At 44.5% G+C, this 18,603-nt stretch overlaps 1 protein-coding gene across 1 annotated transcript in view; it reads right to left on the bottom strand.

Annotated features, from left to right (window-relative positions):
- The window catches only part of KDM1B (lysine demethylase 1B), a 68,373-nt gene that overhangs the window by 4,542 nt on the left and 45,228 nt on the right, over window positions 1-18,603 (bottom strand). Inside the window, exons 14-21 of the mRNA XM_033216342.1 lie at window positions 17,837-18,008; window positions 13,861-13,988; window positions 11,983-12,114; window positions 11,318-11,392; window positions 6,905-7,021; window positions 5,752-5,877; window positions 4,101-4,223; window positions 1,657-1,809 (exon numbers count right to left, since the gene is read on the bottom strand). Coding sequence (XP_033072233.1) covers window positions 1,657-1,809; window positions 4,101-4,223; window positions 5,752-5,877; window positions 6,905-7,021; window positions 11,318-11,392; window positions 11,983-12,114; window positions 13,861-13,988; window positions 17,837-18,008 — 1,026 coding nt within the window. The remainder of the gene's footprint in view (window positions 1-1,656; window positions 1,810-4,100; window positions 4,224-5,751; window positions 5,878-6,904; window positions 7,022-11,317; window positions 11,393-11,982; window positions 12,115-13,860; window positions 13,989-17,836; window positions 18,009-18,603) is intronic.

The raw sequence follows: 18,603 nt of genomic DNA, 5'->3' as shown, positions 1-18,603 counted from the left end.
CATCCAAAGCTTTAATACCTTAGAAACAAGTTATAACAAGAGGATGCTACCAAAAAGGAACATTCTGCAAACAAGAAAGTGCTCATAAAGTAAAAGCCAAAATTTTAAAAGTCAATTAGAGAGTTGGACGATTTTAAAATCTCCCCCAAAAGTAGAGAAAGAGATGAATAATAGTAAAGAGGAAAAATCAGATGGTCAATTCAAAAGTTCCAAGATACGGAACAGAATCTCTAGAAAGAGAAAAACTCATCTTTATTTGAGCAGATAAATAAGAAAATGAAGTAAAAGGATCAGAAATCAGAATAGCAAAACATTTTTCAACAGAAGTAAATCAAGAAAGGGATCTTGTAAATAAAGGCCCAGTGCTGAAGAGTGATTTTAAAAAAGAGAGACCCAGGCCAGGCGCGGTGGCTCACAAACCTGTAATCCCAGCACTTTGGGAGGCAGAGGCGGGCAGATCATGAGGTCAGGAGATCGAGACCATCCTGGCTAACACAGTGAAACCCCGTTTCTACTAAAAATACAAAAAATTAGCTGGGCGTGGTGGCAGGCCCCTGTAGTCCCAGCTACTCAGGAGGCTGAGGCAGGAGAATGGCGTGAACCCGGGAGGCAGAGCTTGCAGTGAGCCAAGATTGCACCAGCCTAGGTGACAGAGCGAGACTCTGTCTCAATAAAATAAAATAAAATAGACCCAGGAGGATGCTCTGCAGTAATCTCAGAGGTCAACCAGTGTGGACCAGAGCAGAGGGAAGAGGACTCAGGAAGGGGACATTTCAGGGACTGGAGCTAGCAGGCCAGCTCAGACAGTGACAACTGTAAATGAGAGACAAACGCAGGGTATAGGAGACATGGGGAGAGGTACAAAGGAATTAAGCTAATGACCAAAGGAGCCATTGTAACTACCAAGAAAAGAGAAAACTCTGTAAGAAGGTATCAATGGACACCTCCTTGGCTCAGCAGTAAACATATACACAGCCACGTAAATAAATACTGACACCAATTTAATGAAAAGTGTAAAATAACCATGTTGAGCAAATGGTGCAGACACTAAACGGGCTAAGTCTTTAACCCAATAGGGAGGCAGTCAGTAATGTCTGTGTAATGTTAAATCAGAAGATGACATCATAGGCCGGGCATGGTGGCTCACACCTGTAATCCTAACACTGGGAGGCTGAGGTGGGAGGGCTGCTTAAGGTCACGGGTTTGAGGCCAGCCTGGGCAACACCACAGACCCCGTCTCTACAAAAAATTTTTTTAAAAAATAGCCAGGCTTGGTGGCACATGCCTGCAGTCCCAGCTACTTGGGAGGCTGAGGTGGGAGCATCGCCTGGGAGTTTGGGGCTGCAGTGAGCTGGGATGGCACCACTGCACTCCAGTCTGAGCCACAGAGCGAGACCCTGTCTCAAAAAAAAACGAAAAAGAAAGAGAGATGCAATATAAACACCTTCAAAATATGAAGTGAAGTCCAGAAGGAATAGCTGGAAGCTTAAAAACGGCTGCCTCTGGGAGCAAGAGGACGGTGAGAAGGCTCCTGCTGTCTGTGGCCATAAGACTTTTGACAGTATTTGAATTGGTTTTTGAACTCTGGGCAGATATCATTTGAGATGAAAAAGAAATCAAAATACAAGTAATTGGGTTTGGAATCAAGATCCATACCTCACCAGCAAAAAAGATGGTTCCCTGAATGTCTTCAGCAATGATATCGTAGGCCTCCCCACTTCCACCTGTCTTCACAAAACTGTATGCCATCTGGATCCATGGGTCTGTGCTCCACCGGGTGACAAAATACTTTGTGGGATCTGGGACCTCCTGTGTCCAATAGAAAGGAATGATGAAGTAGAATCAAGAAGGGACGCAGACATCGTGCAACCCAACTCATATTTCATACATTTTGCCCCCTGCCCATTCCTGTATCATTCGGAAACAGTAGTTCTCAAGATGTTCTTCCTGCTGCCTTTAAATCTACCCAGGCCAGTATCTGCATATTATCCTCTCTCTCCTGCACCCCCCACCCACACAATTCCCTCACTTCTATACCTCCTTCTTCTGCCCGGGACACACACGCCCTCCACTGGGGGCTATCACCCATGGCTAAGAGTTTGGGCCTTCCCTTTTCCTTCGTGTGGCAGCAGAAAGGAGTCTCTGGCCCAAGAAGAAAAGGGAAAGGTGGAGTCTCAGGATCACAGGATGGAATTCTCAACAGGGTTCTCCACAAAACAGTGATACCAGGGTATGTTTCACATTCAGTCAATTTAAAATATAGCAGTCCCCTCTTCTCTGTCAGGAATATGTTCCACGACCCGCAGTGGATGCCTGAAACCATGGACAGGACCAATACTATACACACTATGTTTTTTCCTCTTCATACTTATGATAAAGTTTCATTTATACATTAGGTACAGATTAATGACAATAATAATAGAAAAATTATAACGCTATACTGAAATAAAAGGTTATGTGAACATGGCTCTGATAACAGATGACCCTTGAGTGACTAAAGGGCAGGCAACATCTACATTGTGGAGGTACTCAACATGCTCTTCAGAACGGTGCATGACTGAAAACTTAGGAATCTATTTCTGGAATTTTCCATCAAATATTTTCAGACCTTGGTTGACCACAGTAACTGAAACCACAAAAGCAAAGCCTCGAGTAAGAGAGAATGACTGTAATTTGTCAACTGGCCTCCGACAAGCATCACCATGAATAATATTTCTATAGAAATGGTATGCTAAGTTCCAAACAACTAATGTAAAAAACAAACTTTTGAACAAAAACTCCAACCAAGGGATTACATCACTAGATAGATCCTCTCATATAAATTAGCAACAAGGCCAGCCACACAGTGGCTCACGCCTGTAATCCCAGCACTTTGGGAGGCTGAGGTAGGCTGATCACTTGAGGTCAGGAGTTCGAGACCAGTCAGGCAAACAGAGTGAAACCCTGTCTCTCCTAAAAATACTAAAAATACAAAATAAAACATACAAAAATTAGCCAGGTGTGGTGGAGCACGCCCGTAATCCCAGCCTACTCGGGAGGCTGAGGCAGGAGAATCGCTTGAACCCAGGTGGCGGAGGTTTGCCGTGAACCAAGATTGTGCCACTGCAATCCAGCCGGGGTGAAAGAGTGAGACTCCGTCTCAAAAATAAATAAATTAAAATGAAATAAAATAAGCAACATATCTGAATGACCTTTTCTCTTTAATTTATGTAACTTTTGAGTCATTTCACTTCTATTTCTGCTCCTTTATTTGAAAAAGACATAGGCCATGGCCGTTTACAAATCTCCAGGGACGGTGAGATTTAGTACACTGGCAAACAAAGTATCCTGAGCTCCTTGGAGAAAAGAGACTATCTGCATGTGTGGGATATTAAAAAAAGCTGGACAAGGCTCCTCTTAAAAGGAAAGCTGTAGTCAAAGCTTCTAGGGCTTCAGTAAATATAGAATTCATGTAGAAAATACTGAGCCTTTTATATCCTTCCAAAAAAAAGGGGGGGGGGGAGTGTGTATGATGTGAGAAGAAAAAAAGGAAGACAACTGTGTAAAAAAGGGTACAGGGCACTGTTACAGGCAGAATCGTGTCCCCCTCAAATTCCTACGTGGACACCCTAACCCTCAGAATGTGACTGTATTTCGTGACAGGGTCTCCTGTGACCGGTAATTACTTTACAGTGAGGTCACCAGGGTGAGCCTTAATCTAATCTGATTGGTGTCCTCATAAGAAGAGGAGATGAGGACACAGACACCCACAGAGGGAAGCCCATGAGAGGACACAGGGAGAAGATGGCATCTACCAGCCAAGCAGAGAGGACCTAGGAGAAACCAACCCTGCCGACACCTTGATCTCAGGCTTCCAGCCTCCAGAACTGTGAGGAATGTTTTGTTGTCTAAGGCAGCCAGTCTGTGGTGCTCTGTGATGACAGCCCTCACAGACTAATCTCAGTGCTGAGGTAGGCAGTGGGACTGTGAAAGAAAGTTCAGACGGTGGCCTCTGCCTTCCTTCCCGTGATTCTCAGTGACGCTGGCTGCCTAGGCTTCCACATCCACTCGCGATAGCAAGCATGGCTTGCCCCTTTCAGGGAGGGCTTTCTCTCTCTCACCTGCTCCTTGAACAGCTCCCGGAGCGTGGCCATGCACTGCTGCAGCACCTGTTTGTCGTCCAGGGTCCTCACGGACGCGACAGCCTCCCCAGCAATGACAGACATCAGCACGCTGTGCTTCTTCTGGAGACATGAAAGGGAAAAGCAGAAAGTCTCTGAGTGCTCAGCTCCCACAGATAAGGGCCTCACTTTTTTTTTTTTTAATCGAGACAGAGTTTTGTTCTGTCACCAGGCTGGAGTGCAGTGGCGCAATCTTGTCTCACTGCAACCTCTGCCTCCTGGGTTCAACTGATTCTCCTGCCTCAGCCTCCCGAGTAGCTGGGATTACAGGCATCTGCCACCATGCCCGACTAATTTTTGTATTTTCAGTAGAGACAGGGTTTCACCATGTTGGCCAGGCTGGTCTCAAACCCCTGACCTCAGGTGATCTGCCCGCCTCGGCCTCCCAAAGTGCTGGGATTACAGGCATGAGCCACTGTGCCCGGCCAAGAGCCCCACTCTCACAAGTTAAATTTCACTACTTCTGGCTGCCCCTTATCCTTATGTCACTCGCCAGTCCATTTTCCTCGCAAACACGCATTATTCATCCACCTATTCATTATTCATTCATGTATTGCTTCCTGCTGGAAAAAAAAAAAAAAAACCACTAAGAAATGTAAATAGCAAATTTAGGGTTCCCTTGGCTGTTCACTGATTAAAGCTTGCTTCAGAAGAAGTAGAAAGAGATAGAGAAGGAAAATCTGCAGATAAAACAATGAAAAAAAAAAACCCTCAAATGGTAAAGAAAATCTGCCCTCAGCTCCTATGTGAAACCTTTTAAGACAAAGTTTCTTGAAATGGAAAGTCAGAAACAGCTGTGATTCTTTTGCGTGGCAGTGACATGACGGCAGGGAAAGTGACCACCACCGTCTAGCTCTGGGTATGCCATTCTCCTCTCCTTCCTTCCCTCAGCTCTCACATCTGTTGACACTCACACCCTCCCTCACCAATCATACACCCCTTCCCTGTTCCCTAGAGGGCCCTAACAGAGGAAGTTCCAAGCACCACTCATTTTCTCTGCTGTCTCCAACTTCACCTAAGAGGAATTCCCCTACAGCCTGAAATGACAGTTTCCACAAGCATCCAATTCATGTCCCAGGGAGCAACACGAGGACTTCAAGAAGACAAGGCATGGCCGGGGGCGGTGGCTCACGCCTGTAATCCCAGCACTTTGGGAGGCCTAGGCTGGCAGATCACGAGGTCAGAAGACCATCCTGGCCAACATGGTGAAACCTGATCTCTACTCAAAATACAAAAATTAGCTGGGTATGGTGGTGGGCACCTGTAATCCCAGCTACTCGGGAGGCTGAGCCAGAAGAAAGGCTTGAACCCAGGAGGTGGAGGTTACAGTGAGCCGAGATTGTGCATTCCACTGCACTCCAGCCTGGTGACGGAGGAAGACTGTCTCCAAAAAAAAAAAAAAAGACATGGCAAATACTGGGGCTCCTTTCCTATAGGAAAATGTCCAGTCCAGTGTCCTTCCAGAATATAAACATAGACCAAGGGTCTCCACGATATTCGTTAGTTCCTGAGTTCGATAGGTGAGTAATTATCATGTCAAGTTCTAAACTTTAAGATGGAAATTCAAACCACAGTTCACGAATGCTTTTACCTGGGGATCCATGTCATAGAACACAGCAAAAAGCCCTCGTTTGCTGGCACTGGGAGGAACGTGACCAAAAAAGTCAGCCCCTTGAACTTTACTGTCCCAAAATCTATATGGAAATTGTAAGGCAATCTGCAAAGTGAGCAAAAGAAAGATGGTTAGGTGTTTGTCGTCACAAAGCCACAGGCAATCTCTAAGCAGCGAGCTGTAGCTCTGCTCTAAAACACACACTGCCCGAAAGAACAAACCCAAGTTCCGCTCTTTCCATTTTCCTCACCTCCTTTTCTCCTTGTGAACTCCTAGCTTTTTGTTTTTTTCTGGGGGGGGGAGGTGGTTTGAGACGGAGTTTTGCTCTTGTTGGCCAGATGGGTGTGCAATGGAGCAATCTTGGCTCACTGCAGCCTCCACCTTCCGGGTTCAAGTGATTCTCCTGCCTTAGCATCCCAAGTAGCTGGGATTACAGGTGCACACCTCCACGCCCAGCTAATTTTGTATTTTTAGTAGAGACAAGGTTTCACCATGTTGGTCAGGATGGTCTCTAACTCCTGACTTCAGGTGATCCACCATCCTCAGCCTCCCAAAGTGCTGGGATTACAGGCGTGAGCCACCACGCCCAGCCCAGCTCCTTGCTTTTGATGCCACTCAGTTCCATTCCCATGGATAATGGAACTCACTGGCAACCTACAAGCTAGTGTGAAGATGCCCAGCATTCCTAAGACTCACTCCTGGGCATATGTCCCTAAGTTAAACTCTCACCACTCATAGGTCTGTCAGAATCTGCTGCAGCACTTGCAGATTCTGCTACAGGAGATATTAAAGGCAGGAGAAATAAACCCCTGTCCTCACTGGGGCCAACGAGTGGAAAGCAGACAAGCAAGCAAGCAGAAGGGGGGAAAAAAGAGATAAAAGGATTGCTTATCCCAAATTCAAATTCTGAATAACAAGATTCTTTCTCCTAAAGTCAAAACCCACAGACCTCAGCCAGCTCTGCTCCTTTCATTTTGATACTCTTGTGTTCTTCATCAACAATTACTCAAATGACAAGGAAATCTTTGAATTTTATTTGTATTCAGATAGTACCCCCTACTTCTCCATATCAGAAGTGAATATCTATCATGTGACATTAATCTCTTTCTGAGGATGAGGTCATTTAACTCACCTTTTCAATGATGCCTGCGCCTAAGCTGTTGATAGCCTTCATCTTCTTCTCTGACAACGGTGGATTAAACTGAATGGCACCTTTCTGTAGTAAAGCCAGTGGTACAGTGACTAATACCTGTGGAAAATAATTAACAGTTAACACACAAACAGCAACAGAACCTCACAGTACAACTACACTGGTATCAACAACCCATGCTGTTATATTGGCAAGAACAGGGCTGCCATGTGCAACTGTGCAGGTTGTTCACTGCACAAGGGTGCCAGTGCCTGGCTAAGCAGAAGTGGCAACCACAGGGAAGAATCTGCAAAAAATGTCCTGATGGCTAATAATAATCTTGGATAAGAAGAGTCAGCAGAAGCCAGGTGTGGTGGTTCATGCCTGTAATCCCAGCACTTTGAGAGGCCGAGGCGGGCAGATCACCTGAGGTCAGAAGATCAAGACCAGCCTGGCCAACATGGTGAAACCCCATCTCTACAAAAATACAAAAAATTAGCCGGGTGTGGTGGCGGGCGCCTGTAATCCCAGCTACTCGGGAGGCTGAGGTGAGAGAATCACTTGAACCCGGGAGGCAGAGGTTGCAGTGAGCCAAGATCGTACCACTACACTCCAGCCTGAGTGACAGAGCGGCCTAGGTGACACAGCGACACTGTCTCAAAAACAAAAAAAAAAAAGTCAGCAGAACCCAACCCTGAAAAGCAGTACTTGGGGAGGAAAGAGCCCTAACTATGGAGTCAGGAGTGCTTTGTGCATCATTCCTGATACATTCCACTGTGTGGCCAAGCCTGCTACTCATCTCTGCCATACATCTATAAAATGAAGGTAGTATCTGCCCCACTAACCTCTGAGAATTAGGGTGATGCTTTAAAATTGACAAGATACATCAATATGTTTCGTAAGTGGTAAAGCAACATCACAAACGTTAGGAATTGGATATTTCTGGCTCCAGACCCCATTACTGCCGCTACAATCAGGACGCCATGACTACTACTGCCAGCTCCGGAATCATGCCACCTACAGAACAATGCGCACCAGCAAAATGCATGCCTTACGGCCTCCTTCTTGACTTGTGGTTACTGACTCAACCCTGTGACTTTCATGAACGCTGCTGCAGAAGAGCCAAACACCTCCACCATTGTGTGCTCTCCAACAGAGGCAGCAGAAGGGAAGCGAAAGTCAAGCTACACCTTCTAAATCTCATGTGAGTGCATCAGATTGCCTGGGCTGGATGATGTTTAGAAACCTGCTGTAGGGAGTTGAGGAAGAGTGTGCATATTTACTTTCAAATATCTGCAGTACAGGATGACACCCTAGGATCAGAGTGGAATGGAGTTGAAGACCAACCACCTGATCTACCCGAGCCTTCGAAGATGTTGTATGTTGTATATTTGGCTTAACTGTCAATTCTAGGATCACAGGAAGCTCAGAGTTCTGTGATTTTGTCACTATTTTCTGCCACATGAAAATTTCATAAAGTATAAAATATGTTCTCTATCATCAAGAAGTTTATAATCTATTTATAGATAATTACCATGCAACCAAAAAAAAATCAGGCAAACCACAACAAAAAACCAATTACTATCCAATTAAATTATATATAAGAACTATAAGAAAATAAATAAAATCTAGATTTTTTTTTTCCCTTTTTTTAAAGAGACAGGGTCTTGCTCTGTTGCCCCAGCTGGCGTACAATGGCATGATCACAGCTCAGAGCAGCCTCAAACTCCTGGGCTCAAGTGATCCTCTCGCCTCAGCTTCACTGGTGTGTGCACCACCACATCCATGGTGGTGATCTTTTTGTTTTGTAGAGACCAGGTCTCACCATGTTGCCCAGGCTGGTCTCAAACTCCTGGCCTCAAGCCATCTTCTCACCTCAGCATCCCAAAGTGCTGTGATTACAGGTGTGAGCCACCATGCCCAAAAATCTAGATGTTTTCTTAATGACAAAAGAGCACTGAAAAGCATAAGAACTTGAGCAGCCCAGGTGCAGTGGCTCACACCTATAATCCCAGCACTTTGGGAGGCCAAGGCGAGAGGATTGCTTAAGACCACGAGTTCAAGACCAGCCTGGACAACATAGGGAGACCCTGTCTCTACAAAAAAATTTTTTTAATTAGCTGGGTGTGGTGGCATGTGCCTGTGGTCCCAGTTACACAGAAGGCTGAGGTGGGAGAACTACTCAAGCCCAGGAGTTTAAGGCTGCTGTGAGCTACAAACTGCACCACTGCACTTCAGCTTGGGCAACAGAGTAAGACCCTGTAGGAAAAAAAGAAAGATAAATCTTGGGTAAACAAATAGGCAAATGATATAAACACATCCTAGTAAGGAACTAAAGCGAGATGTCAATGGAAGCAGCCTAGACTGAGTTAGTTTGCCAGAGGTTCACTGGTCTATCACGTTAGGTTGAAAATTTTTCTCTTACAAGTTTGGGGAAACTTCCAATGCAAACTGTGATGTGTGCTAGCTACAATAAAAATATTTGTTTTAAACATCTCAAAGTGCAGCCTGAAGCTGTGCCCTAATTTCTCCAGAAGGCTGGACCACAAACACAGAAAGGCACAAGTACTGGTCAGGGTCAGGCAGAGAGTAACAAAGGAGGGGGGTTATAACCAGCTTGCTGTCCCGGACACCAAGAAGCGGAGCCACAGAACAGCAGAGGCTGAACTGTCGGATGACTTGCAATTTTAAAAGGTAGTATTTTTAAACACTGTTTACCACCAGGCAGAACCTATTAAGAGCTTACAGAGAAGGTCACTGCAGACAAGGTTCTTAACCACAGCTGCACACGGGAATCACTTGAGAAGCTTTAAAAATATGACTAGCTGGGCATGGTGGTGCATGCCTGTAGTCCCAGCTACTCGAGGGAGGCTCAGGTGAGAGGATCCCTTGAGCCCAGGTGCTCGAGCCTACGTGAGCTATGACTGTACCAATGCACTCCAGCCTGGGCAACAGACGGAGACCCTGTCTCTGAAAAAAACAAACCAAAAAGCGAGGCCAATTCATCAAGAATGTATCAGGGTGGGGCTTTGCAACCTTTCTTTGTAAGCACCTCCCAGGTGATTCTGAAGTGCAGCCCAGGGATTGCTGCCCAAAATCTCCTAGTTGTTTAATGGCAGGAGTAATGTTAGGACCCCCTGCCCCAACCCTGACTCATTCCCTAGACCTGTCTTTCCCATGTGATGTGCACTCCTTTATTTCTGTATGAAAATCAAGGACTATGAAACAAGGTTTAGATCGCTGAAGTGTAGGAAGCATAGCTAGTCTAGGAACTAGTGATAGTTCATCAATTATGTTTTTTCATAGTCACTTAAGATATAACTAAACTTAAATTTTCAAGGTTTACTAAATCCCCTCCCACCCAAGGAAGCACCTTTATTCTCCAGCACTATAAATCCCAGTGTGATTTCAGGTATTCAGTGCAGCAATACCTTGTACTGTTCACCTACTAAAGCTGTTTACAAAAAACTTAAGCCATGTAAAAGTACTTCTGACAGTTTCAAGATTTCAAGATGAAAATACAACTTTCTTGATCTGAAAAAGGATTCTGTGGTTAAAAAAAAATGTGGAGAGCACAAAATAATAGTAAAACATTTCTTTAATGAAGTAAGATAGATTTCTTCAATGCACGACTTCTCAGAGCCTTTAATATATTTAATATATTTCTATTTAATATATTTCTCAGAGCCTTTAATATATTCTATTAGAATATATTTCTAAGCCGGGCGCGGTGGCTCAAGCCTGTAATCCCAGCACTTTGGGAGGCCGAGGTGGGTGGATCACGAGGTCAGGAGATCGAGACCCTCCTGGCTAACACGGTGAAACCCCGTCTCTACTAAAAATACAAAAAACTAGCCGGGCGCAGTGGCGGGCACCTGTAGTCCCAGCTACTCGGAGGCTGAGGCGGGAGAATGGCGGGAACCCGGGAGGCGGAATTTGCAGTGAGCCGAGATCGTGCCACTGCACTCCAGCCTGGGCGACACAGTGAGACTCTGTCTCAAAAATATATATATATATATTTCTAATATATTCTAATATATTTCTATACAACTCCTATTTAACCCTAAAAGTAGAGTCTCATATACAATACTTCCCAAACTTACTTGGCCTTGCCAAACTTATTTGACCAAGGAATTTTTTTTCTTGTTGAACTCTCAGGACTAACGTGCTCTAGAACTCACCTCAAGGAATGCAATTCAGAATTCCATCTGCCATGAGTCTATACAGTGTTACAGCAATGAAATCAGCTTTGCGTATCTACACACTATTAAGTGGCGATATATAACTTACCAGAAATCCAACAAGGCTCCAGGCAGATTCCCAAAGGCAAACTCCTTGATAGGAAAGATTTCTCCTTCCCTCCAAGCCCCTGGCAGCAAGGGTTTCTACCCACCCCTGTACTGCCCTAGCTCTTACCTTTTGTGCAGAATACCCTGTGCCATCTGTAGTGGTAACCTGCACTTCATCTCCGGAATAATCAACACTCTGCACCTGCTCAAAAAGCAATTATGCAAAAAAGTGAGGGATGGAACCACGGGATCCAGGATCCTTTCTGATTCTCATATTACATGAATTTACATCTCCAAGGCTAAGGGGAATCTTTTCCTGGCATTCAGAGATCTAAACAATTGTTACAGCTGAACTCAGGGAGTTAGGTCAGGATATACAAAATAAACACTGTGTCGGAATATAGAAAATAGTTATAATATGGTGTGAAGTGAAATACAGATAAGTTATCACCCCCATGATTACAATAACACACAATACAAATGCACTGAGACAAAGATTTGGAGGGAAAATTTTAAAGTGAAAATAACTGCACTAGGTTAGGAAGGTTGTGAGCAGTCTGAATAACTTCTTCTTAATAGAAATGCACTGGGGCCACTACGGTTTCCAAGCAGCACCAGCTGCCTCACTGACATGGATAATGCTAAACAGGCTACGAATGAGCCACAGAAGTACTTCCAGACCCTGGCTAAACACCAAAGCCAGCCCCGTTCTCCTGCGTGAGCCGCATGCTCAGAACGTCACATCCTCCCCAAACAAGGCAGAGCCAGAGCCTCCCAGCAGTTGATACTCACTGGAGATTTGAGTCGAATGTCTAGCCCTTCTGCCAGTTTTTCAATTATCACCGAGTACCCGGGAGTTAGCAGAGTGTGGTCACCAGCAAACTGGGCAAAGAACTCATTGTGGTCCCAGGAGCGAGCAGATACCTGGGAAACAAGAGAGGTCGGGGACACAGCTGTGTAAATCCTTGCGCCTGTGCCTGAGGGCCAATACGAGGAGCTCCAGGTGGGGACAGTCACCAAGGCAGGAGGGCAGGAGATGGGCAGACCAGGCCAGGCAGAGACCACCATTGCGGGGAGGAAATCTTGGTAATTTTATTGGAGGAAAGTTTATTTGAGAACAAAAGTTCTATGTGATTTGGGCATGGATACCACTCCTTGATAACAATAGAAGCTGATTTTATGGATTGACAACTCTGGCAAAGTAGAATTCTATGAGGGTAAAATTGTATTTGATCAACATTTATAAATATGCTATCTGTCCTACAGAGTAGACACCCAGCACAATTTTGGAAAACAGCACGATTCTAATCACAATGCAAAACCAAGCGGAAATGGAGAGGTCCCAAAGGGGCCTCTGAAATCATCCGTGGAGTTCTATTCAAAATACAGAATACTGGAGTATTAAGTTCACAGTTGGTTCAATGAGTCAGGCAAGCTTAAATTGACTTTAACAAGGTAAACAGACCAGACTTGCAAGGATACTCTATGTTGGCTTCTTGAGAGCAGTGTTTTGTTTTAGACTCCAAGGTTCCACAAAAATGACACAATGCCCTCTGCAGAGGTCAGGGAAAGTAGGGTAGTTAAAGAGACCAAGTCCTGGTGCAGTGGCTCATGCCTGTAATCCCAGCATTTTGGGAGGACGAGGCAGGAGGATCACTTGAAGCCAGGAGTTCAAGATCAGACTAGGTAACATAGCAAGACCCCATCTCTACAAAAAATAAGAACAATATAAGAGACCCTGCTCTGATTCAGCCCCGTAGCCCTCCTTCCTTTGGAATGATTGATTTCTTTTTTTTTTTCCCCCAAGACAGGGTCTCACTCTAGCACCCAGGCAGGAATGTGGCAGCACCATCACAGCTAACTGCAGCTCTGACCTCCGGGAATCAAGCAATCCTCCCACCTCAGCCTCCCACGTAGCTGGGACTACAGGCACATGCCACCAAGCCCAGCTTTTTTTTTTTTTTTTTTTAGAGACAGAGTTTTGCCATGTTGTCCAAGATGGTCTTAAACTCCCAGGCTCAACCAATCCACATGCCTTGGCCTCTCAAAGTGCTAAGATTACAGAGGTGAGCCACTGCATCCAGTCTCTTCCTTTGTTTTTAATGTATTGAGCTTTTTCCACAAGCATTATCTGAATAGGAGTTTCTCTTGCTTCAAAAAAAAAAAAAAAAAAAACTTTAAACAACAACCAAAACCACTATGGAGTTAATATGCTCAGAAGTCATGGTTTTCAAACTTTTAAGCAGAACCATTCTTTCCTGTTTATCCAAACCAGCGCAAATTCAATATTTAGACACACAAAACACACACACACATACATACAAACAAGTACTTTCTCTTTTTTTTTTTTTTTAATTTTTGAGACTCCAGGCTGGAGTGCAGTGGCGTGATCTTGGCTCACCACAACCTCCGCCTCTTGGGTTCAAGCAATTCCCCTGCCTCAGCCTCCCGAGTAGCTGGGACTACAGGCATGCACCACCACGCCCAGCTAACTTTTTGTATTTTAGTAGAGACGGGGTTTCACCATGTTGGCCAGGATGGTCTCGAGCTCCTGACCTCATGATCCGCCCACCTCAGCCTCCCAAAGTGCTGGGATTACAGGCGTGAGCCACCACGCCCGGCCTAAACCAAGTATTTTCAAAGCACACCTTTCACAAAACTCAACCGCACCTGGTGGAGGTTGCTGCCACAGGCATACTCCAGGTTACTGAGATGGAACTGAAGCACCTGTCCCTCCAGCTCGCTGAACTGGATACCAGATTCCTTAATAAATGCCTTGTAGATCTCTTCTATCTTTTCTGTAATGGGAATGGATGAAAGCAGAAAAAAAAACCAGCTTTAACAAGATTCTCCAATTCCTTCTCCTTTGCTTTCAACCTCTGTCACCCAGCAACACCCAAAACTTCCAAAGTCTTTTCCCAAGTAAAGTCAGAGGGGAAAAGATCTCTTGATAAGGTCCATTTCTCTCAGGAAGAGAAAGTTTATCTTAACCGGCAACAAAGCTATGTAAGTTCTATATCCTCAGAAACGTCTCAATTTTGCTTAGTTGACAAAAGGTTTCCTCTTTTGCTCAAGATACAGAAAAAGGGTCCCCACACATAGATGTACATGCACACACACAGAAGTTACCATTCTCTTTCTGGTTCTGCTGCCATCACCTTAAAGTCAATGCTTGCAACATCTCACCTCAACAAAGAGACCTGTAACCTATAGGCTACAGTCTGTCCCAAATAAGAATATTCCATTATGGGCTTGTATGCTGTCAGCCCTCTGCCTCCGTATCTACAACTACTGGCTGCCTGTGTAATAAATTCCCCAACCACAGCCAGGCAAAGCTAGCACATTTTAACCTTTCCAATGGGAGCAGCTACTATCTGCTCACTCACAGGCTCTGCTGTGCTGCTTTGAATCTTTTTTCTGGTAAATTCCTACCCTGCAGGGTCTGCGACCTCCTACTCTCCCTCACAGGAATGCCTTCTCCCACCCAATCCCATCCATTCTTTATGATCCGGCATCACTGGGCCATGGCAAACCTCCAGAATTTCTCCCTGTCATCAACTCCAGCCCTTACTTGTCTGTCCCACTCAACTGGACCTTGTAACTGCATGGACACAGCCATGTGATATCATTATTGTCTTACATTCCTTTGCAGCAGGGCTGGAAGAGGGTTCTGGCTTCATGTCTGACTAATTCTCAGCATCTCAGTCCAGGTTACTTCCTTACAGCTGTTCCAGTGATGACAACCATCCAAAACATGTATCACAGACTCCAAGTTTCTTTTTCTGGTGTTTTTTTTTTTTTTTTTTCCCCTGAGACAGAGTCTTACTCTGTCACCCAGGCTGGAGTACAGGGGCGCCATTCTGACTCACTGCAGCCTCAACTTCCTGGGCTCCACCAATCCTCCCACCTCAGCCTTCTAAGTAGCTGTGACTACAGGCAACCACCACCATTTCCAGCTAGAGACGGGTTTCACCATGTTGCCCAGGCTGGACTCAAACTCCTGAGCTCAAGAAATCCACCCACCTCAGCCTCCCAAAGTGCTGGGATTACAGGTGTGAGCCACCAGGCCTGGCCCCCAAGTTTATAGAGTGTCACACACTTGTCTGACTAGAAGCAGAACTGAGGTATCAATTACTTCAAAAAAGTTTTTTAGAACAGCTCAAGGCTTTCATCAAAATGTTCAGTTCTTGCACTAGATTGTAACACGGGGATACCCAAGAGACCTCTAGATTTGTGCCTGGCTTTGTCACTCCCAGACCCCTGGGCTCTGTGCCACTTTCTGTGACTTTTGTAGAAGTCCTATCCCTACTTCCTGATGTGCAGTTTCTATATTCCTGTTGGTTTTATAGAGGAGGGGGGAAATCAAGATTGCTAGGATAGTACATAAAATTAAATATAAACAGACTGAGAGAGGCCGCAATGTGATTTTGTTTTTTTTTTATTATTTTTTTGGAGACGGGGTTTCGCTCGTCATCCAGACTGAAGTGCAATGGCCCAGTCTTGTCTCACTGCAACCTCTGCCTCCCAGGTACAAGCGATTCTCCTGCCTCAGCCTCCCAAGTACCTGGGATTACAGGCATGCGCCACCCATGCCCAACTGATTTTTGTATTATTAGTAGAGACGGGGTTTCGCCATGTTAGCCAGGCTGGTCTCGAACTCCTGACCTCAGGTGGTCCACCTGCCTTGGCCTCCCAATGTACTAGGATTACAGGCATGAGCCACTATGCCCAGCCCAGTGTGAATGTTATGTAAATAATATTTAAAATAGCTTTAGTGCACGTGCTTTCTGAAATGAAATCTAGTCCCTTAGTATATAGATTCGAGTTTCCCCAGCTTTGTGATGGTAAGATGAGATCTCAGACACCTAAGATACTAACAGGCAGGATGTAACTACAGCCTTACACAGAGATGTGTGCACTATTACCAAAGCTTTTAAAGAAGCTATTGGTAAGATGAAATACCTACTTACACAGTAAGAATTGCTGAGCCTACCTTAACAACTTGGGTTTTTTATTTGTTTTGTTTGTGAGACAGTGTCTCACTCTGTCACCCAGGCTGCGGTGCAGTGGCAAGATCATAGCTCACCGCAGTCTTTAACTCCTAGACTCAAGCGACCCTCTCACCTCCTGAGTAGCTGGGATTACAGGTGCGCAAAACCGTGCCTGGCCTACAGCTTGTTCTAGGTAAGGGTAAGGCAAAGCATTATCATTAAACATTTTTACTGGGTGACTCTGAAAGAAATGTAACGAAAACTCCAGCCAGTAACTGCAACACAGGTATAAAACACTAACCAAGTCCTGAGAATATCCTGCCAGTTAGCCTAACAACTGTTCTCAACTCCAGAACATTTAACAACCTACAAAGTAGTCTGGACACTACAACGTTTGATTAAATGATCCCTGTTGATGGCAGGATATTTCTGAAAATGTTCTCTTATAGTATATCAGTCAAAACTTACTGAGGACGATTACAGTGTAGATCTCTTAGAGGTGGTGGGTTGCCACAGTAGAGGGGGAGGGAAAAGAGAAAAAGAAGAGACAGATAGTCCTTGCTACTAAGAAGTTTACCCCAAACAGAGATGAACTGTACATCAGCCTGAAGAATTGAGAGCTCTTGCAAAGAAACATCTAGTTGAAGCAAATGAACACCTTGCAAACTGAGTTCAAATGTTCACACCACAAGAAATTCCAACATGCCTCCAAGAACTACAAGTGAATACATTCAGGTCACAAAATTGTAAGCCAAATAAATACCAATTTAAGAAGCAATACAGTGAAATTTCAGCTGGCACCCTCGTGAAAATGAGCCACTGTGGGTGGTCAACTTTTCTAAAGTGTTGTGCCTAATATTGCCCATTTAAGTACAAAAGCCAAAAGATCTTGAATTAAAAAAATTTTTTTTTGAACTAGGGTCTTGCTTTGTTACCCAGGCTGGAGTGCAGTGGTGGGATCATAGCTCACCAGAACCTCTACCTCTTCAGCTCAAGCTATCCTTCCACCTCAGCCTCCCAAGTAGCTGGGACTACAGACACACATCACCATGCCTTCTTTTTTTTTTTTTTTTGTAGACATAAGGCTCACTATGTTACTATGTTGCCCAGGCTGGTCTTCAACTCCTGGACTCAAGTGATCTTCCCCGCTTGGCCTCCCAAATGCTCAGATTACAGGTGTGAGCCACTGCACCTAATGGATTAAAATTCTTAAACTGTAACACTCTTGTATTCTTAAAATATACTGGAAAAAACCTTAACTCACTGCTCAACAAAAAGAAATCCTGGCACACAGAAACCCTTACCTAGAAAAGACATTACAAGGTGATGATTTATCACACAGGGCTTACCACGTTTCCATAAAAGTAAGCTACTCTGGGAAATTTAAAATTAAACACGTAGGTAATTTTGTAAAACACCAGCTATTGTGTCAAGTAAGGTCTGTGTGTGTGTGTACACAACGCAAGCATCTAAGGCTCCCTAAAAAAAGTTCTTCTCCCCTGAGAACTTGGAGAATCCATCCATCCAAAAGAAATGCTCAGGAGGGCTTCCCTGTTGCTGACATCCGACCTAGCAAATGAACGATGCCACTGCTGATGAAGCTTAGGTAACAACGAAACTGAGATGGAACAATCAGAACACCGTTCTCCCCATACCTCCTAAAGGGACATCTTGGAGCTGAGTCTTATCCTTTCTCCACTCAGAGACAACATCCAAGAGAGCATTAAAATGAAAATCCATGCGCTTGTCAATAGTGGGGTCAGTTATTCTTCCACCTTCCTGAATTAAGTCACATCTTTCTCCAAATTTATGCATGCTGATGCCAAGCTTCAAAATAATAAGAATAAGAAGGTGAAAATTTTTCCTGGAAAAAAATATTTACAGGTTCTAAGCTGAAAATCAGACAGAGCTCTCATGGAGAAAATGGTCTAATACCTCTCAAAAATAAAGCTAAATATGCTTCATGGGGAATGGCAGCAAAGGCAGGCAGTGAAAAAAAAACAGCATGAAATCTACAAGATTTTATTTGATGAGAATGTGAGAGGGGCAGCAACAGCTCCCACGCCACGCCCACTGTAACTTTTTGGCTCATGTTTCTGATGCTAGACACTGCCTGTCCTTGCTCGAACATTCTACCTCTTCTGTGGACCCTCATGTAAATGAACACACAAACACACAAACACTCACAGCAGAAGCTGAAATTGAACTGACCATCAATAAACATTTCAGAAAAAGCCTTGGGCCCACCAACTCTTCAAATAAACTCTGTAAGACTGCCAGATTAAAGACAGGCTCCCTCATTAAATATGACATTCAGATTAGTAATACATAATTTTTTAAGTATGTCCCAAATATTGCATGTAAATATTGCACGTAATACTGGGAAATACTTGGGTAAAAAAATTACTGGTTTATCTGAAAG

Source organism: Trachypithecus francoisi, unplaced genomic scaffold, assembly GCF_009764315.1.
Source record: "Trachypithecus francoisi isolate TF-2019V2 unplaced genomic scaffold, Tfra_2.0 Lachesis_group10, whole genome shotgun sequence".
In the NCBI taxonomy this organism is placed as follows: domain Eukaryota; kingdom Metazoa; phylum Chordata; class Mammalia; order Primates; family Cercopithecidae; genus Trachypithecus; species Trachypithecus francoisi.
The sequence above is the reverse complement of the archived record's forward strand: the minus strand, read 5'-3'. Positions and strand labels throughout refer to the sequence as shown.